This window comes from Neofelis nebulosa, chromosome 15 (genome assembly GCF_028018385.1).
Source record: "Neofelis nebulosa isolate mNeoNeb1 chromosome 15, mNeoNeb1.pri, whole genome shotgun sequence".
NCBI lineage: Eukaryota > Metazoa > Chordata > Mammalia > Carnivora > Felidae > Neofelis > Neofelis nebulosa.
The window spans coordinates 70,692,569-70,717,065 of record NC_080796.1 but is presented as its reverse complement, the minus strand read 5'-3'; the positions used below and the strand labels follow the sequence as shown (position 1 = coordinate 70,717,065).

Genomic DNA, 24,497 nt, shown 5'->3' with positions numbered 1-24,497 from the left:
CAAATGGTGACCTTCTGCCAAGTTCTCTTTCTTCTTTGTAGAAAATCTACATGATACGAATATAATGTCAGAATTTGCAATTGGTGGCCCAAGCCCTGTGAAAACAGGGACGAGGTATAGCAGACATCTGCACGTTTGACACCCCACACACCCCTCAGCCACCCACTAACCTCCCCCATCTGTCCCCACCCAATCCTGGCACACCTCTGTTAGCAGAGGGCAGCAAAGAGTCACGGAATCTGAGATGAGTTTTAGTTAGAGGGACTGTGGCTTGCCTGAAGGGGGCAGGTGAGGTGCCTTCTCTGTAGTTGGGGGGGGGGGGGTGTTGGAACACCGACACTGAAGGCAGAAGGCACCTGGAGAGACAATCCAGGCATGCGGTTCGTCAGGATTCCTCTCATGAAGTCTGGAACTCGGACTTCATCTAATTGTGCCTGGCTCTCTATAAGTGATTAGAAGCTGTTTTAAATGAGCCGATTAAAAAGATAGCTAATGTTTATTGAGGACTCACTATGAGGTAGTCTTTATGCCATGTCAATATAGATGATCTCATTTAATACTCACAATCTTGTGGACTAAGGACTACGGTTATCCCCATTTCCCAGGCGAGGAAACTGAGGCATAGAACATCAGTCACCTTGCTCAAGGCCAAACAAGGAGGGAGGGACAGAACTAGGACTCAAGTGTGGGCCACGTGGCTGGAACATCTGTCTGCTTAGCCACTCTCTGGGCAACACTGCCAGCGCGAGAGAGGGAGAGACATCAGTCATGCTGAGCCAGGCAAGCGGGACAGCTCTGGTGTGAATGACAAGGAATATGGACCATCTGTGGGCACACGGCTGGACAGCAAGCGTATTGGACATTTCTTACCTCGCCTCCTCCCCCATGTCCCATCCTCTCAAAGGGGTTGAATGGAGAAATGTCAGAGAAAGCTTGTAATGGTTTTCTCCTCCAACCAAACAGGAAAGATGGTACATGAAAGCAGGGGAAATAGAGGTTAGACCCAGAGAAGACCCGCGTTCTGAGACACCGGAGGGAAGACCAGCAGAGAGGTGGGGGGCGGGACCGGCCCTGCCTAAAGAAACTACTTTCCAGTCTTTGGGGATTGGGTGAGTTTCCACCGGCTCAGGCACCAGACCGGGGTTAGCACAGCTCCTCTGCTCTCCCTTCTCAGGTTCTGCTTTTCACGTTTCGGAAGTTCTGAACTGCCCGGCGACCAGTCTGAGCTCTAGATATCTGGATAATTCCACACGCCGTGAAACCTTTAGGATCCCTGTGTAGGACAGCTGTCATGAGGCCATGCCCTCCCACTGCCACCCCACAAGCCTTGTAGTCACCGTGTTATCGCCCTTTAGAGTTACAAAGTTCTTTCACGCCCACTGCAGTTCTGCCCCCACCACAACCCATGAGGTAGGTATGAGGAGGCAGTATTATTTTACTTCCACGGTTGAAGAAACAATGACTCATAGGAGCAAGGTGACACATGCTGCCAGACCCCGCATTAGGACTACCCTGCGCTTGGACTTGACCCATCGCAGTCCTTGCCCTCGGCATGGTAGTTATTGTCTTGTGTGTGTATTTCCCCCAACAGAGCTAGGTTTCTGTGACGGCAGACCCATTTCTCTCGACGGTATTTCCAACCCTTGACCCAGCGGGTGAAAGAAGTTGCGTCAAGGACAGATGAGGGGCACCAACCAGGGGTGTGGGCTTCGAGAGGGTCCCCTCTCGAGGTAATTGAGGTAGATCATTGGGTGTTCGATGTCAGCGTGTGGGAATCTGCTCACATCTGGGCACACATGCGCGCACACACACACACACACACACACAAAAGCCTTCCTTTCTAGAGCCTTCTTCCCCAAAGGACATGCCGCGCGATCGGTGAAACTGATACAGGTTAAGCGGCATAGAAACCAGAATGCACGAAAGACACGTGAGATCTGGTAATGATTCTCTCTCACCTTTGGCCGCTTAAGGTGACTCTTGGAAACTGGAGACAGTTTCAGGAAAGCGTAGTCACAGTTTGAAACTTCGCTGATACCACCGGACGCGGCAATTACCGGAGTCCAGACTTGTGAGCCGCCAGGAAGGGAGCCGGGGCCCAGAGAAGAAAGGAATATGCTCCCAGCTTCCAGCACTGGGCTTGGCAATTTCAGCGTGGCTCTGCCACCAGGGGTATAGACGCTACGGCTGGGTTGCAGGGAAGCCGCGGGCCAGTGAGAAAGTAATGTATTCTCATTAGACCGCAGCCGGTTTCTATGAAGTCTCCGAGTGTCAGGCTATTATGTACGTGCATTCCCGGGGGCTTTTGAACACTAATTTCACTATTTCACAGTGAGTTGGAAAACGCATGCTATTGAAGATGTCCAAAAATCCTGTGAAATTGTGGTGAAAGTGTATCAGTGAGAAAGCTCTCAAAATGATCCCGTGTAGTTTTTAGCTTGGAAGCTGGAGGTCTCTGTTCCACGTTTTAATGCCACGCCGAGTAATTTCACACAGAAAACCATTAAATGACAATTGGGTGCCAAATCACATCATAGGAAAAGTTCTGCAGTGTTTGCTGCATGGTCACTTTGCATAAACATACTCTCATCACGGGTGTTTTGAAAAAGAAATAATCTTGAAAGAGACGTTTCTAAAACGACATGAGCTGTAACAGTACTGTCAGGGTTTAAGGCAACAACCATTTCTCGCTTTGAGACGACACAGATTTCCCCCTGGAAAGATACAAGCATTATTTTCTCTCATCCCCTAGAGGCTTCCCCCACCTTCCGCTCTGCCACGATAGAGTTCTGAGTCCCTGAAAAATCTCATCCCTGGGTGGTTCATGCAGTTAAGCGTCAGACTCTTGATTTTGGCTCGGGTCATGATCTCACGGTTCGTGAGCTCGAGCCCCAAGCTGGACTCTGTGCTGACAGTGTGGAGCCTCCTTGGGATTCTCTCTCTCCCTCTCTGTCCGTCCGTCCCTCCCTCCCTCTTTCTCAAAATAAATACACATTTAAGAAGAAAAACTGTTTCTAATTTAAAAAAAGAAAGTAAAAGATCAGGGAGTAATAGTTTATCAAGGGGACAAGGAAACCCCCTCTAATAAGTAATGCTGAGTAAATCTGAAGGAAGGGAAAGCCACGTGGATATCTGAGGGAAGAGCTTTCCTCTAGTGCAAAAGCCTTGGGGTGTGCCTGGGCATTCAGGAACAGTGAGGTGGTTGGCGTGAAGGGCGTGGAACAGGCTGGGGGAAAGAATTAGGAGATGACATCAGAAAGGTGACTAAGAGCCATCATGTAGGGTCAGAAGCCTTGAAAAGTACTTTGCATTTTACCCTAAGTGATCTGGTAAGCAGGAAAATAGCATGATTCGGTGTACGTGTTAAACGTATCACTCTAGGGGCACCTGGGCGGCTCAGTCAGTTAAGCTTGATTTCAGCTCAGGCCATGATCTCACAGTCGTGAAATCAAGTCATGAGATCAAGCCCTGAGTTGGGTTCTGAGTTGGGCATGGAGCCTGGTTAAGATTCTCTCTCTGTCTGTCTCTCTCTCTCTCTCTCTCTCTCTCTCACCCTACCCCCTGCCCCTCCCACACTCATGCACATATGACTAGAGCTATAATTTACTGAAATGAAGAAAACAGGTGGAGGAGGAGGAGAAAGGGAGGGAAGCAAGAGTTTGATTTGGTACAGGGGGAGGTTGGGATGCCTCGTACATTCAAATGGAGATCCAGTGTAGGATACGCAAGCCTGGAATTCAGGGAAGAGGTCAGAGCTGAAAACAAAATTGGGTATTTCAAACCAAGAGACTGAGTGAACTTGACTAAGGAATTGGGGTAAATGAAGAAATGAGTGAGTCTAAGGACTAAAGCCAGAGACTTTTCAATATTCATAGACGGGGAAAATTTGCATCATTAAACAAAGGAAAATGAGAAGGCTTGGGTAGGAGACAACCAAGAAAGAATGGGGTCTCATGGGCCAATTTAAAAAGAGAAAATGATTAAATGACACATGCTGCTAATATGTGTTATGTTACAAAAGCAGTTTTTTTCTGTTTCAGCACAGCCCAAAGATTGTTTTAGTTTCTCTCTCCACATGTGGCTTGATGGGGTGCCCCAGGATTTTTCACTGATGTCATTCTGCCCAATTCTGCTGCTTCTCGTATCAAAATAGTTTCTTTTCCTACCTTCCCATAAACTTTGGCTTGGTCAGCTCTAGGACAAGGAGAGCCATGATGGGAATCACTAAAGTGAAATTAAATGAGAATGAGGCATCTGCTTCAAAACCATGGCTGGATGGATTTCAGTGAAACACCTCCTCTCCAACCTCATTTTTTTGCCAAGAATGTCAGCCTTCGAAATCGCAGTATTTCAAAGCTGCTGTCTCTGCCATTTCCACATTTGTGGAAGTATGTTTACAAATGGGTGATACCTCATACTGGAAAAACCACTGGCTTGAAGTCAAAATATTTGTGTTGTATTCTGACTCGGCTAATAAAATTCTGTGTAACATTGGGTGAGATGCCCTTCTATCTCTTCATCAAACTAGATCAAGATAAGTAAACAGGTGTCAACTTCGAAAACAAAGCCAACTTGTAAGCCAACTTCAAAAAATCACCCGTGTAAAATTATGGCTGTCTGCTGGAGTCGTTGTTTACTCTCTTATCAGTTCTCCTAGTTCGTCTGCAGATTCTTTTGCATTCCCTATATCAGCAGTGATGTGATCAGAAAATAGTGGTAATTCTTCTCTCTTGTTTTAAACCACGTACAGCTTATTTATTTTTCTTGTCTCATTGCTCAAGCTAAGACACTAGTTCATTAACGAATAGTAGCCATAACCAGAGCAATTCTCATCTTATTCCTGACTTTGATAGTATTGCTTCTAAATGTTCAGCCTTTGCATATGATGTTTGCTATAGTTTTTCACAAATTTTTTTAAATTATGAGTAAATATTAACTTTTACCAAATATTTTATTATGGCTTCTGAGATAATCGTACGTTATGCTGCCTTTAGTCAATGTGATGGATTATACTGACAAATGTTTATAATATTGGCCTAGTCTCACATTCCTGGAATAAGTGATATTTAATCATGACATATTTTCGACACGTCACTAGATTTGATTTGTTAATGTTTCATTTAGGATCTTTGCAACTATGTTATAAGGGACACAGGTCTATAATTTTCTTATCCTGTCTTTTCATAAATTTGGTATCAAGGTTCCTTTTAGATGTATGTTTATCTTAGTTTTCAACAAGGCTATAGACTTTAAAAGATTTGAAAATGTTTCTTCTATCATTACCGTGTTTTTCAAGTCAGATAAGAAAAGTTATCCATGGGGCGCCTGGGTGGCTCAGTTGGTTAAGCGTCCGACTTCGACTCAGGTCACGATCTCGCGGTCTGTGAGTTCGAGCCCCGAGTCGGGCTCTGGGCTGATGGCTCGGAGCCTGCTTCCGATTCTGTGTCTCCCTCTCTCTCTGCCCCTCCCCCGTTCATGCTCTGTCTCTCTCTGTCTCAAAAATGAATAAACGTTAAAAAAAATTTTTTTTTAAAAAGAAAAGAAAAGTTATCCACGTTGAATTCATTTCACAAATTAACAAAGTCCTTTTAAAAGATTTCACCATGATTTCATTGGAGTCAGAAGAGAGAAAGGATATAAAAACACATGATCGTGTTCCTCGTTCCAGAAAAGATGAGGTAGACACATTTCTCTTTATTTTCCCCACTAAGTACAGATAAAAATACTGGACATTATATATAAAACACAACCACAAGATAATTCTAAAAGCTGGAGAGGTGGCACCTGGGTGGCTCAGTCAGTTAGGCGTCCAACTCCTGATTTCAGTTCAGGTCATGATCTCACGGTTTGTGGGTTTTGAGGCCCACGTAGGGTAGAGCCTGCTTGGGATTCTCTCTCTCCCTCTCTCTCTCTCTCTGTCCCTCCCCCCTCAAAATAAATAAATAAACAAACATTTTTTAAATATATGGATAAATATAATAGACTATCATTCTCCTCTTGAGTTTTCTAAATTATATTTGATAATTGAAGCAAAAACTATAACATTACCTTACATGGTCCTCAATGTATATAAAGGATATATTTAAGATAAGTTATTAGGAAAGGATAGTAAAAGAATCTAATACAAGTAAGGTTTTACACTTTAGTTGAACTGGTAAAATGTCAATACCAGTAGGCCATAACTTATGTATGTATAATAAAATGCATAAAGCAGCCATTTAGAAATCTGTTCAAGATACACTGTAGATATGGGGCGCCTGGGTGGCTCAGTCGGTCGAGCGTCCGACTTCAGCTCAGGTCATGATCTCACAGCTCGTGGATTTGAGCCGCACGTCGGGCTCTGCGCTGACAGCTCAGAGCCGGGAGCCTGCTTCCGATTCTGTGTCCCTCTCTCGTTGTGCCCCTTCCTCACTCGTGCTCCCTCTTTCTCTCAAGAATAAATAAAACATTAAAAAATATATAGACTGTAGATAAATCAAAATGAAACTATAAAAAATATTCAAGGGGCACCTGGGTGACTCAGTTGGTTAAGGGTCTGACTTTTGCTCAGGTCATGACCTCACGGTTCGTGAGTTCGAGCCCCACATTGGTCTTTGTACTGACAGCACGGAGCCCGCTTCAGATCCTCTGTCTCCCTCTCTCTCTGCCCCTCCCCTGCTCATGCTCTTTCTCTTTCAAAAATAAATAAATACTAAAAAAAAAAAAAAAAAAAAAAGAATGAACTGAAATTTAAAAAATATTTCAAGTGACCCACAGAATGACTAAGAAAGTAAAACAGAAGAACGGCAATGGCAACAAAGAAGAAGAAGCAAAGAAATAATAAAATAGTAGACTTGGGCTCTAGGAAAACAATGATCACATTATGTAAATGAATGGAACAGAATAGTTAACCCAAAATACACCCATGCAAGTATGGCCACGTGATTTTTCCGTAAATTGCAAAATCATTTAAATATAGAAAGGATTATCTTTACGACAAATGGTGCTGGAATAATTGAACATCTTCAGGCAGAGAAAATGCACCTCAGTCTAAACTTCACACCTTATACAAAAATCAACTCAAGATGGATCCGAGATTTAAACACTAAATATTAAAACCCCAATAAGATACTACTGCACATATATTAAAACAGCTAAAATAAAACATAGTAACAATAGCAAATGCTGATGAAGATATAGAAGATTCAAAGCTGTCCCAAAGCACCAGTGTGAATGTAAAATGTTACAGCTCTAGAAAATGGTCGGTCAGTTTCTTAAGAAATTAAACAGACATTTACCATCTGACTCAGTAATCATACTCCTGGGCTTCTATCCAAGAGAAACTTTTTTTTTCTGCTTTTTGAAGATCTGTGATTACTACTGAGACACGTTTATGATTGTCATGCATCCAGCTCTTGGTTTTTGCCCAGGTCATGAGCTCACGGTTTGTGGGATCGAGCCCCATGTTGGGCTCTGCCCTGGCAGTGAGGAGCCTGCTTGGGATTCTTTGTCTCCCTCTTTCTCTGTCCTTCCCCCACTCTCTCTTTCTCTCTCTCCCTCTCAAAATAAATGAACAAACTTAAAAAAAATTTTTTTAATGAAGTATCTATTTCAGTCGCTTATGCATTGGGTCGTCTGCCTAATTCTTACTGATATGTAAGACTTCTTTATGGATTATGGATATAAGACTCTTGTGGAATTAAAGTATTAAAAATACCTTTTCAGACTATATGGCTTGCCTTTTTGCCTCTCATAATGGTTTCTTTTAATTAAAATAACTTTTTAATTTTGCTGTAATATTGTCCAAGCCTTCACTTTCTCGTCTAGAAAATAAGAATTATGGTGGTATCTCACAGGAATTAAAAAAAAAAAAATGCATATGCTCCTGGGATTTAGCAAAGCCCAATAAATATTGTTATTATTCCCTGTGCCACCCTTTGTTCCTCCTTCTGACCTTCTCTTTGCTTCCATTTCCTCTGTTCTGAATATCTGAGAGAAGATGTAATATAGCAGAAAAGACTGGCTGTGTGGCCTTAATCAATTCCTAGCCTCTGTGAGCCTGGTTTCTTCTCTGTAAAATGGGGTCTGCATCACCTTTGGGACTCAGTTCACTCCTGACACCTTTCATTGACCACCTACAACTAAAGTGAAACAAGCATGAAAAAAAAAAAAAACAACTAAAGACAGCTCATGGTCACATGTCACTTTCACGGTCCCTCCTATAAAAACGTCAGCTAAAGGAGAGGTGTGTGCACTGTGCAAAGGAGGCGGAATCATTTGAGTGACTGACATCCAGACAACAACATGCTTGCTTACCCAGCATGCTTCATCCTTGTCCTTCTCTGCCAGCATCCAGGTGAGTCCAGACCGTCCTGTTCTCCTGACTGCCTTCCCCATCCTGTACACGTCTAGGCTTTGGAGTCCACTCTGGGACTCTGGCCAACTCAGGAAGTTCTGCTCCCTCATCTCATATTATTTTCTGCATCTCGTGACCTCTAAATCAGAGGACACGAAGAAACGAGAGGAGAAAAAATGGCTCTGGGGACCGTCGCCCCTTCTGACTGTCCCAGGGAAGGAAGGGCTGAAGGAAGGGTGCTGGATATCAGAAAGACCTGTGTTCTGCCATGAATTAAATAAAAGATGTTATCTTCCCCGAGCCTCAGCCTTCCTTCCCTTGGAGGGCAACTTTAAAATCAAAATGAGAGCGTACTGGTGAATGTTTCCTTATTTATAAGTATATATTTTTTCAATATTTAGAAGTACACATTTAAAAATAGGTTTTAAATATACTTAGAAAGATATTTTCAGTGACTGTGCATAACAGGGAGGTTAATGGCAGGAAAGATTTGAATTTTCTCTCTTAACCAGGCCAATTCAACCTGTGTCCACTCAGAAGAGCGGCTCCTACTGTAGGCACTTTATGTTTACTAACACGAAGGACTGAGGCTGTTGCTTCTCCGGTCCCAAAGGTTCTACTCTTTGAAGATGTTACTAACCTCAGAGCTCTCAGAAAGGACCTGGAGCCCCATCAGTTAGGAATATCCCTCCAGTCACCCAACTCGCAGGGCACCCCCATGAGGTCTCCCTCTGGGGACTTGGCACAGGTGGTCCGTTTGTGGGCGCCCCACGACTTCCTGCGGTGACCTGCCCCAGACCACACAGTCGGTCGCTGCTCCCAATCCTTCCCGGCCTCACTGAACGTTCAGCATCAGCAGACCCTCGCCTTCCCTGAGTTCATTAGAATTTTGCATGCTTTTAGGAAGCTCCTGGCTCGAAGCAGGTGGTCCTACCGTGGGCTTTCGCTTTACAAACGGCTCCCTGAATAGAAACAGTAATCAAAAGTGGAACTTGAAAAATGTGAAGTGGGGGAGGAAACAGCAGGGCTTTTCAAACCCCCAGGTGCTTACCTGGAACGCGAGCTGTGGGCAGCACTGGGTGCTACACCCCCCGTGGTTGAAGGGAGTCCACGATTGTCCTAGGGCCTCTAGTGGGCAGGGCAGAGGAAGCAGTGCCAGCCCTGGACAAGGACCCCCGGGTTTGACCTCGTCGTATTGTCGTGAGTAAGGTCCTCGGCCTCTGTACGCGAGCGCATAGCCTAACTTGCAGAATTATCGTGATGTTTTAAATGAGATACCAGGTACCAAACAAGTACAGTACTAATCGCATGTATTACGCTCCTGCTGCACGTCCAAGGCGTTTTTCACACCGTGTCCTCGTGAGCCTGTGAGATAGACGTCATCACCCTCCGTTCTTAGATGGGCAAACTCAGGCTGGAGAGGTCAGGTATCTTGGGCGAGGTGGTACAGCCGTTAAAAAGTAGGGCAGGGACTGGGTTTCCAAAGCTAGTTAGTGTTCTTTTCATCACACCCAGTTGCCTGACAATGCGCTGGACCCCGGAGAAGCCCTCAGTAATTGCGGATTTGAGCTGAATCTTCCCCAGGAGAGCTGTTGAGATTCCTTACCTCTCCAGCTACCCGAGGCCAAGGTAGGGACTGAAGATGCCCAAGAAGAGAGCAGGTCACTCCAGGTTCAGGATGTGGATGTACCAACAGGAACCACCCTGGCCACGTTCAGAGGGGCCAAGAAACAGCTCTTGTGGACTCAGGATTCTCACCTGGAAAATGGGCTCAATGGTCCGCTTCTCCCTCACAGATTTTGGGAGGACTAAGTGATACAGCGGGGCTGAGGAGACAATGTTTTCAAAAATTTTTTGATGTTTCTCTATTTTTGAGAAAGAGAGTGAGAGAGAGACAGGGCGTGAGCGGGGGAGGGGCAGAGAGCGAGGGAGACCCAGAATCCGAAGCGGGCTCCGGGCCCTGAGCTGTCGGCACAAAGCCCGACGCGGGGCTCGAACCCGCAAACCGCGACGAGATCGTGACCTGAGCCGAAGTCAGATGCTTAACCGACTGAGCCACCCAGGCGCCCCGAGGAGACAATTTAAAGAAGGAAAACAACCCTCGGTGGTTCAGTCAGGTAAGCATCCGACTCTTGATTTCAGCTCAGGTCATGGTCTCACCGTCATGAGATCAAGCCCCACGTCAGGCTCCGCGCTGGGCGTGGGGCCCGCTTAAGATTCTCTCCCTCTGCCCCTCCACCACCCCTCTCCAAAAAAAAAAAAGAAAGAAAGAAAGAAAGGGAAACAGAAAACGTGGGTGAGCAAGCAGGTATTGAGGAGATGTTGAAAAAGACCAGAAGAGCCAAGAGGGAGTGGGGGTGTAGATGACCGAGGGGCAACCTCTGTCTCACGTACCTAAGACATGGTGCTGATTTAAAATCCTCTTTCTGTGGTACATGAGGTAAGGGGAAGTTGGGTAAGGAACAGTAGTTTCCAAAATTGGTGTTTTTCTTTCTTAAGCAACAGTTTGCTTTTATGAAACACAACCTTATGCAGAATCAAACATGTAAATTCCTGCACGGAGTGGAAGCCTCCCTGTCGCAAGAAGAGTTCCCCAGCCTCCTTCCCATCGCCCCTCCCCATCTCTCACCCCCTGGACCTTCTCTCAGCTCTCCAGAAACACCCTGAGGCGCGGCCACCGGCCTCAGGGGTGGCGGGGGCATAGCTTGGGAAGCCCTGCCTTGGGAGTCCTGGCTCCACTGATTGAGAACACGTCACCGTGACCCTTGGAGGGAGCATCGGTCTCCTCATCTGTGAGGTGGGATAGGACTTCGTAGTCCCTAAGGTCTCTCCCGGCTCTGAGATGCTCTGGCTTCCATGAAGAGGATGCCATGAGATGCTGGTACATTCTAATGGACCGCTAATGGACCGTTAACCAACTGAGCCACCCAGCTCCCCCCTTCTCCACTCATCTCTTAAGTCTTGTGGGGGGAAACAGGTTATGGTGGAGGAAGTGATAACCCAGAGGAAAGGTACGTGACAAAGGGGAGGAGCTGTTGTCCCTTCCTGTTGTGAACAGTGTCTTAGGGTTGATGCTCCTGCTGTCAAAACATCTGAATCTTGGCCGGGACAGAAGGCAGAGGGCCTCCTGCTCCAACCACCCCCCCCACCTCCAAAGGCAGGTTGGCAGGGGACGTTTGCTGCGGGAGTTCTTACCATGCGGGGTGATTGGGCATAACCATTCTGCCGTGAATTAGCCGGTGAATGGTCAAAAGCATTAGGCTCCAGACCATCTTCTGAGAAGTTCATCCTGCTGAGAAGCCAACCAAAGAAGTTTGGGGAAATCTGTTTCTCGCTTCTAGCCATCCTTAGGGAAATGAGAAGTAAAAATGAGAAGCGTTCTCAAGGCCTGTCTCCTAGACACGGCTTCCCTCCCCACCCCCCGTTGGCAGACGGCTCTGAACTTCTCAAAATGCTTTCAAATCCATGTTGCCCCTTCATCCAGCCCAAATTCTGGCAAATAAAGGTTATTTTTCTCTATGAGAGTTGAAAACACTGAAACTCAAAGTGCTCAGTGGCAAGACAGCCGTGTGAAGAGCTTAGGCCTCTGAGACAGAAGGACCCGCTAGCTTCTCGTCCCACATCCACCACCTCTCGGATCGGGGCCGTGGGGAAATCACTCAGCACCTTGGAGCCCCAGTGTCCTCATCAGTAAGGTGAAGTTTTAGTAACCTCAATCTCATGGAGTTACTTTCAGAAATAAAAAAGCCTAACGCCCATTAAACCAGTTGAGGAGCTAAAGAGTGATACCGAGTGTTTGTTGCTTATCACAGAGGAACCAGAATGAACCCGGGTCTCCTGGCTCCCCGTTAGGCCAGAGCACTACCCCTTTCACACTGTTCCATACGGCCTGGCCATCCCCATCCCTCCCTGGGTGTGACCCGGGACCTCACCACCAGGTGACCAGTTATTGGTCAACAAATGGTACGTTCACCCACCACCCAGGGGAATAACTCCTTCTGGGGACTTTAAAGTAGAAAATCAAGGGTGGTAAATTTCAGGGGGTGGACGTGTGAAAAAAGTGGAGGCTTGCTCGGGGAAGGGCTTTATGGGTCTTGAATAATACTTGGACGGGCAGAGAGACGGATAAAGCACAAAAAAAATGTGGGGTACAAAGTAAACTGGGAGTCAGGTGAGGGAGGCTGGCTGCTTGTCCGGTGGTAGTAAGCGACGCCATGTCTTCTCACGGCATCATAGGGTCATCCTGCCCTTGAGCAAAAGCCCTGGACTTTTTTGATGAGCCAGCCCAGGTCACGTGATACTGTTGAGCTCATTACCATGCCAGAGGAAGGCTCCCCCTTGAGCTAGGCGCCTGTCAGTCTTACCCAACCCATGCAGCTGCTGCAAAATGAGGAAAGGGTAAAGTGGATGCGGAAGAGGCGAGTTAGGACAGTCGCTGCGCTGGTCCTCCAGGTGGGAGGGTAGATGAGTCTCTTGAGGCCCAATCCTCCTGGGCCTTTTTGGTGGGTGTTAGTATCCACTCAATCTCTAGAGTTCACTTTCCCTACTGTAGGTTCCCCAAGTGCCTGCCACATCCCGTTTTATAACCCATACAGGTAGTTAATTAACGACTATCTCCTGACCCAATGAGTAGGAGTTGCTCCCTAGTTATATCCTCAGCTCCTAGACACAAACATGGAACTCCTGGCACAAATGTGGGACAAAATAAATCCTTGCTAGAGGAAGGAGTGACTGAAAGAGGAAACCATGACCTACCTAGGCATGGTAAAATTCGATAGGATCAGGGCAGGTGGAAAAGCCAACCACAGAACGCGAAGCTCCGGTTCAGTCTTGACATACTGAGAAGAGAAGTCTCTTGTTTCTGGATCCCTTTCCCCCCCACCAACTCTGAAAAACTGGGTTGTGAGACTCTGGGAAGGTCTTTCCACAGAGGAGGAAATAAAACTGGTTAGGACTCACCCACCCGGCCCCCTAGCCTCTCAACTCACATTTGGGGAATGGCATGGAACTACTTTCTTCTTTCATGACCCGTCTTTTCATCCTGAAGATACAATTAAGGTAGAACGATAGACTCCCTCTAGGCTCCTGTGGGCAATTTGCACCATGAGGTCTTCCAATTTCATACTGACAAGGAGCAATGAATTTTTTTATGTATATTGCCACACGAAATTTGCATCTCTTGACATTCAGCCTGAAAAAATAGAACCACATGTGTGAAAAGTGAGAAGAATAATCGTGCATGGCCTAAATGGGTGCACACAGCCACTAAAGCCACATCCTTGCATTTTGCCACCTCCCCAGCTTACACATCTCCCCCCAGGCCTCATGCGAAAATGATATTAGTCAAAGGTGCCCTAAATCCAGGACTGCACCTATTTAGGGCCAGGGGATACCCAACCTTCATTTGGCTGCAGAATATTCACCTTATTGTTGAAGTAAAAGGACACAAACATTAGTTGATCAGTCAAAAATTGAAAACGAAATGGACTTTGTCTGTTGCATGTACTGGGACTGTTTAGACACCCGTTGAGATGGTTAAGCCACTGGAAACCATCCTACTTCAGTATTAGAGATGCAGGGGAGAAGCTTTTTGAAAAATCAGATTATTTAACATAATGATTTAATAAAGGCTTGATGGATCTAAAATATATATGCACTGACTGATAGATTATGAGGACAAGGGGCCAGAAATGTTTCGAACAGGAATCAGCCCCTCAAAAGGCATTTACCCAGGGGAAGAAGCCATAAATTTACCCCCCCCCCGCCTGCAAAGAAAAAGGTTGGGAAGAAGCCAGTACTTTTGGACACAAATTTACCCCCCCCCCCCAAAAAAAAAGGTTGGTCAAGATCCCAAAACTGTGATCGAGGGACTAGGGGGACTAGGTGAACATTTAGTGGCATCAGATTCCCTTACTCTGGGGCACCGGCAGCTCAGCTCGGGCTTGAGGGAAGTTCACCGAAGGACATGAAGGGGAAACCAGGATCTGTGAGGCCCAAAGTCTTCAGGGTTGACATCTGAGCCCTCCTGGGAGCTGATGAAGGGGAGAGGGCTAGAGCTGGCACAAATGCCCCAGGGCCTTCAGACCAAACCAATGGGGGGACATTGGGTTAAATCCTCAACAAATCGTCACCTACTAGCTTTGTGCCTTTGGACAAGTTACTTAGGTTTTTTTTTTGAATCTCGGTTTTCTCATCCAATCATGAGCTGACAACCTTTGCTGTAAAGTGTCAGATAGTCAATATTTTAGCCTTTGCAGAGGATATAATCTCTATTGTAACTTCTCAAGTCAGCCTTGGTAATGGAAAAGCAGCAAGAGACACTATGTAAGCACAAGAACATGGCTGTGTTCAATTTGAACTTTCTTTACCAAAACAGGCAGCGGGCCACATTTGGCCCATGGATTATAGGTTGCTGATCCCTGTGCAAAGGGATCAAATTTCCAAGTTTTCAGAATCGTTTTACGTATTAGGCATAATCTTTACAACAAGGGTTGGGCACGGATTCAACCTTAATACATAGCAACTATATTGGGAACTCTGTCAGAGTAGTTGAGTTGTAACAGAGACTATGGAAAAAATAGTGCAGCCATTTTCGATATCTGGAGAGGCCAGTACAGGAATTTGTATTTTACTAGAAGAGGGATAAGTTACAGCGGTGCCACAGGGGTAGAAGATATTATGGTAACACTCAATGCTAAAATAACAATAATAATAATCCAATGAAAAATGAGCAGAGAACCTGAAGAGGCATTTTTCCAAAGAAGACGTAGAGATGACCGACCAACACATGAAAAGATGCTCAACATCACTAATTATCAGGGAAATGCAAATCTACCGCCCTGAGATATCACCTCCCACCTATCAGAATGGCTAGGATCCAAAAGACAAGAAATAACAAGTGTTGGTGAGGATGTGGAGAAAAGGCGATCCTAGCACATTGTTGGTGGGCATGTGGATGGTCCATCCACCGTGGAAAACAGTATGGCGTTTTCTCGAAAAATTAAAAACAGAAATATCATATGACCCAGTAATTCCACCACTGGGTATTTACCCAAAGAAAATGAAGACACGAATTCGCAAAGATACATACACCCCCCCCCTTTGTTTATTGCAGCATTATTTATAATAGCCAAGATGTGGCAGCAAACCCAAGTGTCAATGAATAGACGAATGGATAAAGAGGATGTGATGTATATACATGATGGAATATTACTAAGCCATGAAAAGGAATGAGATCTTGCCATTTGCAATCACATGGATGGACCCAGGGGGGTTATGCTAAGTGATAGAGGTCAGACAGAGACAGACAAACGTCATATGATTTCACTGATATGTGGAACCAAAAACCAAAACAATTGAAACAGACTCATAAATACAGAAAACAAACTGGTGGTTGCCAGAGAGGTTGAGGGGTGGAGTGAAATAGGTGAAGAAGATTAAGAGGTACAAACTTTGAACTATAAGATAAATAAGTCACAGGGAGGAAAAGTACAGGACAGGGATTAGAGTCAATAATTTTGTGATAACTTAGTCTGGTGACAGGTGGTGACTATGCTTATCACAGGGAACACTGCGTCACGTATAGAATTGTTGGCTTACTGTGTTGCACACCTAAAACTAATATGAAACTCTACTTCGATTTAAAAAATATGGCAACATATAGAAATAGAACCTGGATGGGGCGCCTGGGTGGCGCAGTCGGTTAAGCGTCCGACTTCAGCCAGGTCACGATCTCGCGGTCCGTGAGTTCGAGCCCCGCGTCGGGCTCTGGGCTGATGGCTCGGAGCCTGGAGCCTGTTTCCGATTCTGTGTCTCCCTCTCTCTCTCTGCCCCTCCCCTGTTCATGCTCTGTCTCTCTCTGTCCCAAAAATAAATAAAAAACGTTGAAAAAAAAAATTAAAAAAAAAAAAAAAAAAAAAAGAAATAGAACCTGGATGCTTGGTCAATCATACAGAGCCACTGAGGCACAGTGCCCGGGACCTACGATAGTTTTAATTTCAGAATCGGAAGAAAAGCAAGTATAATGATAACAATTAATATATAATAATGAATCCAGCTGGCATTACAATTCATCGTTATGCCAATGCGGTCATAAAATATAATTTTTATGGTCGAAGGACCAACTACGGCAAAAGTGCAAGCAGCCTACAAAAGTCATAATGGGGACCAGCAGTTACCTCATTATAATACAATGGTCAGGAACCTATAGTTTGGCTGCTCTGTTGGATTTGAAAGAGATTTTCTTGGGGCATCTGGCTGGCTCAGTAGATAGAGCATGCAACCCTTGATCTCGGGGTTATGAGCTCCAGCCCCACACTGGGCAGAGAGATGACTTAAAAAGGTTTTCTTCGTTTTTTTTTTTTCCTTTTTGTGCTTTCCGTGATGGAACTAATAAAAATTCTCTTAGAAATTTCAGGGTGATGTATTACAGTAAGAGGCAGAAGGGAAGAAAACTGGGTTTTGTGCTTTTACGGAGAACACCTTTAAGAAGCTTTGGGTTCTTGGGGCGCCTGGGTGGCGCAGTCGGTTAAGCGGCCGACTTCAGCCAGGTCACGATGTCGCGGTCCGTGAGTTCGAGCCCCGCGTCGGGCTCTGTGCTGACAGCTCGGAGCCTGGAGCCTGTTTCCGATTCTGTGTCTCCCTCTCTCTCTGCCCCTCCCCCGTTCATGCTTTGTCTCTCTCTGTCCCAAAAATAAATAAAAAACGTTGAAAAAAAAAATTTAAAAAAAGAAGCTTTGGGTTCTGGTTTTGGTTCACCACTATTCGTGATCCTTGAGTAAGTTCTCTCAGCCTCTGGCATTTAGTTCTCTCATTTGTAAACAGTGACCTATAAGACCTTGACCCTGTGGGTACTGATGTGGGCTTTCCCTCTTACAGACTGTAATTTCAACAAGTCATTTAACCTCATTGTGACTCAAGTTCCATATATATATATATATATATATATATATATATATATATATGAATCCTTCCTCTAAGTATTGTTTTAAGAGTTAAATAAGCCTCACTACAAGTCCTAATTGTTGGACGTAAGGATCACGGGTGCCCCTGGACATACTGCAGAGCATCCAGTAACTCACCCCTTGCCTTTCCACTCAACGAAAGACACTGAAATTCAGGTCAATGAGAACCTCACTCAGGGATGATCTTGAATGCACCTTAATCTACCCTAAAACAGAAGACCAAGTTTCCCAGATATTGTTATCATTAGGAACTTAGAGCTCCCTCCCCAGTGTCTGGTCTGTGCTTCTGCATCCAAATCAGTTCTCCCAAGGGAGTCTGGGGGACAGGGACAGTAAGCTCCCCACTTGTCCCCTAACGGGAACTTCTCAAGGATGGAGCTGGGCCTTATGACCTACCTCAGAGTGTGGTCTTTCCAGACTGAGGTCTCTGGGAAGGGATGGGTTCGCCTGCAGTCACTGCTTTCAGGCAAGGCGCTCTGACCTCAGTGCCTTCGTGTGAGTGAGGTTTCAAAGGGTTTCCCAGAGGTTGGTTGGGTTGGTTCCACAGGGTTTCTCAGGACCTTCCCAGGACCCAAAGCAGGCGAATAATTGGTGACAAGGGCAGGGACATGGGTTTATTTTATGGTTCTCTGTCTCTGCAGGGCCAGCAACCTCTGGAGCCCCGAAGGAGCTGGTTGGTAACCTTGGTGGGTCTGTGACTTTCCCTCTGAAGCTCCCAGGAATTCAGATAGACACTATCGTCTGGACGTTCAACACAACCCCTCTCGTCACCATAGAGCCAAAAATGCCAGACAGACAAGCCAACGTCATAGTGACCCACAGTCATAACAAGGAAAGGGTGAAGTTTTTACAAGGAAACTACTCCCTGAAGCTCAGCAAACTGAGTAAGAATGACTCTGGTGACTACCGCATGGTGATATACAGCTCTTCCCTCAAAGACTCCTTCAGCCAGGAGTATAGGCTGCGTGTCTATGGTGAGCAGAATCAGTTCCCAAAGTGGATGACTGTTTTCATAAAGTGGTAAACTCTGATATTGGAGCTGTTCCAGCAGAGGTTGGATGAACTCTTAGCAAGAATGTGGAAGAGGGAACTCTTGCATGGATGAAGTGAATGTAGTTGACCCCTAAGTTCCCTTCCTGTTCAGAGACTGTGAGAGGCAATGCAGTATAGACAATGGATGATGTGGGACACAGCGACCACACAAGCCAAATGCTGGCTGCTCTGCCTACTAACTGCATAGCCTTCGCCAGGTTACTTAAGCTCTGTGAAACTTCGTTTCCGTATCTGTGATGAGGAAGAAAGTGATCCCTATCTTAGAAAGACTTTTGTGTATAAACATCAATTACACCTTCTCCCCTACCAACGCCAACCAATTGAGAAACGGACACAAGAATCAGGAGGAAGATAAAAATATCAGTTCTTTTTTCGGACGAAGCTAGATAGGAGAAATATTTTCCCCCAACTCTAGATCACTCAGGGAAGATGAACTTACAAAACAATGACTCAACCAGCTGTAAGAATAGCTGTCTCACTCACTGAGCTACAGTACAAGGGATGCCAGGAGATGGACCTCCAGGTTTGCCCTTAAGATGTAGGCTATGGACCTTGAGCCAGGTGGCCCTCCATATGGACATAATTGAGGGGATCAGGGGGACACGCATTATGTGGCCAGACTAGCTGGGGGAGGGGGAAAAGGTCAAACCACATCTAAACAGAAATCGTAACAGTGCAAAGTAGACAGATGTAGTAGAGAAATGTAGAGGGTGGATGTCAGGCTCTCACCATCTCATCAATGAGCAAATTGCTCATTCTCTAGGGGAGAACAGTGAGCAGAAGGGAGAGAGCGGGGGGGACCAGAGGTATTATTCCCACACTATTCTCTCCCGGAGAGTAAAGCGAAAGTCGCTTCAAGGAAGCCTGAGGACAGAAGAATGGGGAGCCTCTGGAAAAGATAAAATTAGCTCACAGCCACAATGCATCTAGCACAAGGCTGGCCGTATAGCTGTGCATTGAAAACGGCAGCTGCTTTCTTGTTGTATTATTATTATTATTTCTACTGCTATTGGTGCTTTTAGGTAGCTGTGGGAAAGCAGACCTAGGTAGCTCCTTCCCAGATAAGAATAAGAATTCTTCCCTGAACTGCTGCTCCCTCTCTGCTCTGTAGCACCGCAGAGATTCAGTCCGAGATCTACAAGAATAATTCAGAAAAGGCATAGTTTCCACCCTTGGTGGTCTGTTTCTCTTTTGCAGAACACCTATCAAAGCCCAAAGTTACCATGGGTCTGCAGAACAATGAGAATGGCACCTGTCTCACCAATCTGACATGCTTCATGGACCAGGGAGGAGAGGATGTGACCTACAGCTGGGAGTCCCTGGGGCAGGCAGCCAATGAGTCCCATAATGGCTCCATCCTCCCCATATCCTGGAGGCTGGGAGAAAGGGACACGATCTTCATCTGTGTGGTCAGGAACCCCATCAGCAGCAACTCTTCAAACCCCATCTTTGCCTGGAAGCTCTGTGAAGGTGACTCTCTCTCCTCTCTCTCTCCAGGGGCCTCTGGTCTCAGGACCTATACCTTCTTCAGTCCCTGGTCCCCTTGGGAACAGCCCGTGAAAACTGGAGACCCCCGGGAACTTACCAGACTGGGAGGGAGGTGGCACTTGCCTCAAAAGTTGGGTCATTTTCCCTGTCTGACTCTTCTCCCTTCCCTGTGCCTCCACCTATTCTGTCTTTAAAGGTGCGGCTGCTGACTCAGAATCCTTCATGATCTTGGCTTCCCTGGGGGTGCTGTTGCTGATCATTGCCTTTGCACTGATGCCATTTCTGTTGATTATGCAGAGAGAAAAAAGAAAAGGTAGAGCATACACTCTTTTTGCCTTCAGCCTCATCCGTGCATGTGCCCCCTCGTTTATTCAACAAACATACGTTGAGCTGTGTGCCAGGCTCAATACTAGGCACTAAGGATACAGAAATGAAGAAGCCATACTCTGTGTCCTCAAGGAGAGCACAATCAACCTTCACTCCTTAGTTCTGGAGTAAGAGAGTGCTGGAGTCCTTAACTCCTCCCCTAAGACCAAACTCCTCCCAGTTCCCTCCCCAGTGCCACCCCTACCCTTCCCCCAAAGGGACTTACTGGCGTGACTCTCCGGATGACACAAACCCCACACTGCTGACTCTGCTCCCCCGACCCGGGAGGTGACAGCCTCCAACTCTGAGGTCCCATAGAGCGGCACACTCTAATCAGCCCTTCCAATCCCCATCCTTGTCAGAGGCCCCAAACCAGTTCTGGGCCTCGTCACCGGACCAACTCCAGAGACCTCTCTTTACTCTGTACCTCAGTCTAGATGCATTCCTCCTGGAGAAGTCTGTCTCTGCCTCTTTCCATGCCATATCCCAGGCTCTGCATCCCTAAACCTTGCTGATTTGTTTCCTCAGGTTCCCACTGATACTGTTTGTGTGGGGTGTTGGGGAGGGACCTAAGCATCAGTTGTGTATAAATTGCAAATGTTAAAATCTTTCTTCCCTCTTGAAAGAGCTCTGAAGGCATTTCTGACTTGCTCTGCTTCCCCTTTTGGCTGACTTGGCCCAAAAATTGGGAAGTGAAGTGCTGAGAGTAACCAGTTCATCGTGGGATCTCCCTGAGTGTAGCACTGAGAGTCCCGTGTCCTGAAACACCCTTCAGTTGTAGGGACTCAGCATGGCAGTAACCTTAAGTGGGTCTTCCAGGGGGTGAGCTGGTGGGGGTGGTGAGTGGAAGGAGGTTTGGCCCTGATTCTCTCCCGCCTCACTTTCAGAGTCCATTGAAGAGAGGAAGGGAATGGACACTCATCAGGAAATTCCTAACTACCACCCACCGTCTGGAGAGACCCCAGTTTACGACACAATCACTTGCGTTGATGTGAGTCCTTTTTCTATCTTTCCTGGAGCCTGATCTTATTCTCTAAGGCCCTTCTCGCTTTAGTTGAAATTTCTGCATGGACTTGGGTAACATGGGTATGAGGATGTATAGTCCTTGAAACCCCATGCGTCTCCCCAAGTCCTTAGGAATTCTGTCCTGTGCAGGATTTGGTGGCCTCTGTTTCTGACCCAGCCAGTAATGCTCACCATGTGATCCATGGAATCTTCCCGTCCCTCCACAGTTCACAAGGGCCACTCAACAGGCCCAATTTCTTTTTCAAAGGACGGCAGGTAGAAAAGCGTGACTCTGGCCTGATGTTTAAGTTATAATGTAGTTCTGTTGTTTTGACCCATCAGTGATCCTCACATATTTGCTCCAAGGACCCTTCAGGCTAATGGAAAAATTTACTTGCAACTTTAACAATATTATTTCCCATTATACGTCCATCACCTTAGGCTGCTCATAGCTCACAGGACTTCTATATCTTACACATTTTTAAACTTATTTAAATACAGCACAGTTTAAAAATCAGGCAATGTCTTCTTGAAAAGAAGTTATTAATAATTATAATAACACTCACCAACAAGAGCTTCTCCTTTCCCCATTCCTGGTCCAGAACCTCTCTTCCTTCTTGCCCCTTCTCCCATCTCTGCTTTCCCTCCTCTAGACTCTGGGTGTCTCTTTGGCCTTGTCCAGCTGACCCTATGATTTCTTCTTTTTTTTTTAATAGAAAACTATTCCAGAGGAAAATCCAGAAAAAACACTTTATTTCTCAGTGCAAATACCTCAAAAGGTAAGAAGCTTTAGAGCTGAGATTCACCTTACTTGTCTCATCCTTTTTCCCGGTTCAAGCTTAGCGAAAAATGTCTTGGGCCCCAAAGATCTTGTATTCTCTGGTATTAAACGTTTCCCCGGTATGTTCGCATTCTCTTTGCTGAGGGTTACCCAAGAATAAACAGAATAAATGAGAATTATGTGTTAGGAGTTGAATGGGGTAATATGGAACAAATAGAAAGGGAGAGAAGAAGTTCTAGGGAAAATCAGCGGGATCCTGAAGATTTGGGTTGAGAAAAGTCCAAGGCTTGGGTCATGCCTCAGAGGGCTGGGGGGGCAATGCCAGCTTGCTGCTGAGCCACCAGTAAGCCGGAGGTGGGAGAAATTTCTGCTGCTTTTCTTTGGTCTAGCTATGTTGCATCGTGTTTGCACCCTCTCCCTAGTCAGACTACTAACGTGCTAAGCTTTAAAGCTTAATCCTTCACAGATCACGCTTCGAAGAAGTAGTGATACTGTCTTGTCTCTCCTCCCAACCAGATCAGAAAAGATGAGATTGGGCAAAGCACTTTGCTTAGTTAGCACTTTACTTAGGAAAGCAATAGGATTATTGGAAGTAAAGTGCAGTGCATTAAGCATTCAACAAGATAAATGTGGTTGGAACTTAAGTAATAATTGGGTGACCCTGGCTAGGAAGAGTGTCTGGGATACCGGGGTCTTCTGGTGGGATCCAGAGCCCTCCCACCTCTACCTCTGATCTTTATATCTGCCTAACAGATGGAGGAGCCCCACTCTACACCCATATCCCCAGACACACCAACGTTATTTACCTATGAGATCGTCAACTAAACAGCAGTGCATTGCTTCCGCCTCATGAAGATGGCAAAGAAGGAAGCCCCTGCCCCTCCCAAAGCCAAAGCCGGAGCAAAGGCTTTGAAGGCCAAGAAAGCAGTGCTGAAAGGTGTCCACAGTCATAAAAAAAGAAGAAGATCTGCACGTCACCTACATTCCGGCGGCCCAAAACACCGCGTCTCCAAAGGCAGCCCAAATATCCTGGGAAGAGCAGCCTCAGGAGAAACAAGCTTGACCACTGTGCCATCATCAAGCTCCCCGTGACTACCGAGTCAGCCGTGAAGAAGAAAATGGAAGACACAACACACTTGTTTCATTGTGGGTGCCAAGGCCAACAAGCACCAGATCAGACAGGCCGTGAAGAAGCTCTACGATACTGGCGTGGCCAAGGTCAACACTCTGATCAGGCCTGATGGAGAAAAGGAAACATATGTTCGACTGGCTCCCGACTATGATGTTTTGGATGTTGCCAACAAAATTGGGATCATCTAAACTGAGTCCAGCTGGCTAAATCTAAATATAAAAATTTTCACCATAAAAAAAAAAAAAAGAAAATGGTAAAAAAAAAAAAAAAAAAAAAAATCACTGAATTGACCAGAAATATCAAGGAAGAATGAATTACTGACTTCCTTCCAGAGCGACTATCTTCAGAATTGAGGTCCTTCAGATGAGTTCCTAATTCCATCCACTCCTGAGAAATGTCCTCAAACCATGAATGGGTAACCATCTCTTCCTGGAAATGTGATGGTGAGTTTATCAGCCGACCCCAAGCAAGGGGCTTAGAAGTGTCTCCACAAAATGTACATGCAGCGTCCATCATAAGAATGACAGCTCCCATTCTAGGGCTTGGAGGTCAGGAGTAGACCTAGAGTCTGGCAGCCAAAAGGGCAAGAATATAGAAATGGCAGACATTTCCAGAAGAAGCAGACGTAGTAGCCAGAAATGGATTCACTAACCAACGCATTAACCGTATTCCTGGCACTGTGCTGAGCCTACGCTGATTTTGGTCAGGTGTGATCTCTGCCCTTATGGAATTGGTTCCTCATGAATGACTTCTGTGGACGTTAGGAGCAGGTCTCACCACAAGTTCCCAATAACCGGAGAGCCAAGTGTGGATCCACAGGACGTGGAGGTCAGAGTACACAAGGACAGAGAAGCCAGGCAGAAGACTATGTTTGGCCGGATGGAAATTCTAAAGTGTGTCTGGACTGAAGACAAGGACTGCTGCCTCAGCTCTATTTATACTCCGTGCTGTAGGTGAGAAGGTCGTGCCTTAGGGCTGTACAAAAGCCCATCTCAATGGAGACACTGAACCTGAAGACACATTTCGAATCTATTATAAAAGACGCGGAACTAGAGGTGATCATGTATAAATATTTAAAGTTGCGTAATTCATTCAACTAATATTTATTGAGAATCCCCGCCGGGTCAGTCTGGCAAATAAAATGTATGGAATCCCCGCCGCTCGTAGAGTTTCCCTTTGTAATGAAATGAAAAACGTGGGGAGGAGGATAGTTACTTTTGATATATTTATGGACGCATCTTGAAGGAAAATGGTGGGAAGGGATCTGATGCTCCAGGTCTGAGGGGGCCTGAACTGCCAAATCACAAAACGAAAACAGTTTTGTTTAATGTCTTTTATTCAAAAGAAAGCAACCCACGGATTGGGGGAGCACAG

General features: G+C 45.9%; 1 protein-coding gene and 1 long non-coding RNA gene across 2 annotated transcripts; one reads left to right on the top strand and one right to left on the bottom strand.

The window, feature by feature from the left end:
- Positions 1 to 285: 285 nt before the first annotated feature.
- LOC131495469 (uncharacterized) lies at positions 286 to 10,589 on the bottom strand. The gene is made up of 3 exons (XR_009253973.1): positions 9,387 to 10,589; positions 8,296 to 9,297; positions 286 to 356 (listed from the first exon to the last, which is right to left on the bottom strand). It is a non-coding gene; the product is annotated as an uncharacterized LOC131495469 (long non-coding RNA).
- On the top strand, positions 8,227 to 24,286 carry SLAMF7 (SLAM family member 7). Its single transcript, XM_058700454.1, has 7 exons — positions 8,227 to 8,335; positions 17,940 to 18,272; positions 19,549 to 19,821; positions 20,036 to 20,152; positions 21,093 to 21,196; positions 21,927 to 21,989; positions 22,745 to 24,286. The coding sequence occupies exons 1-7, from the start codon at positions 8,284 to 8,286 to the stop codon at positions 22,814 to 22,816; spliced, it is 1,014 nt and encodes a 337-aa protein (XP_058556437.1). The 5' UTR covers positions 8,227 to 8,283; the 3' UTR covers positions 22,817 to 24,286.
- The last annotated feature ends 211 nt before the right edge of the window (positions 24,287 to 24,497 follow it).

Excerpts from the sequence above, each read along its gene's own strand:
- SLAMF7 (XM_058700454.1), top strand. The coding sequence starts at position 8,284 with ATGCTTGCTTACCCAGCATGCTTCATCCTTGTCCTTCTCTGCCAGCAT. Across the intron at positions 8,336-17,939 it reads CCTTCTCTGCCAGCATCCAG|GGCCAGCAACCTCTGGAGCC; the intron begins GTGAGTCCAGAC and ends CTGTCTCTGCAG. Across the intron at positions 18,273-19,548 it reads GTATAGGCTGCGTGTCTATG|AACACCTATCAAAGCCCAAA; the intron begins GTGAGCAGAATC and ends TCTCTTTTGCAG.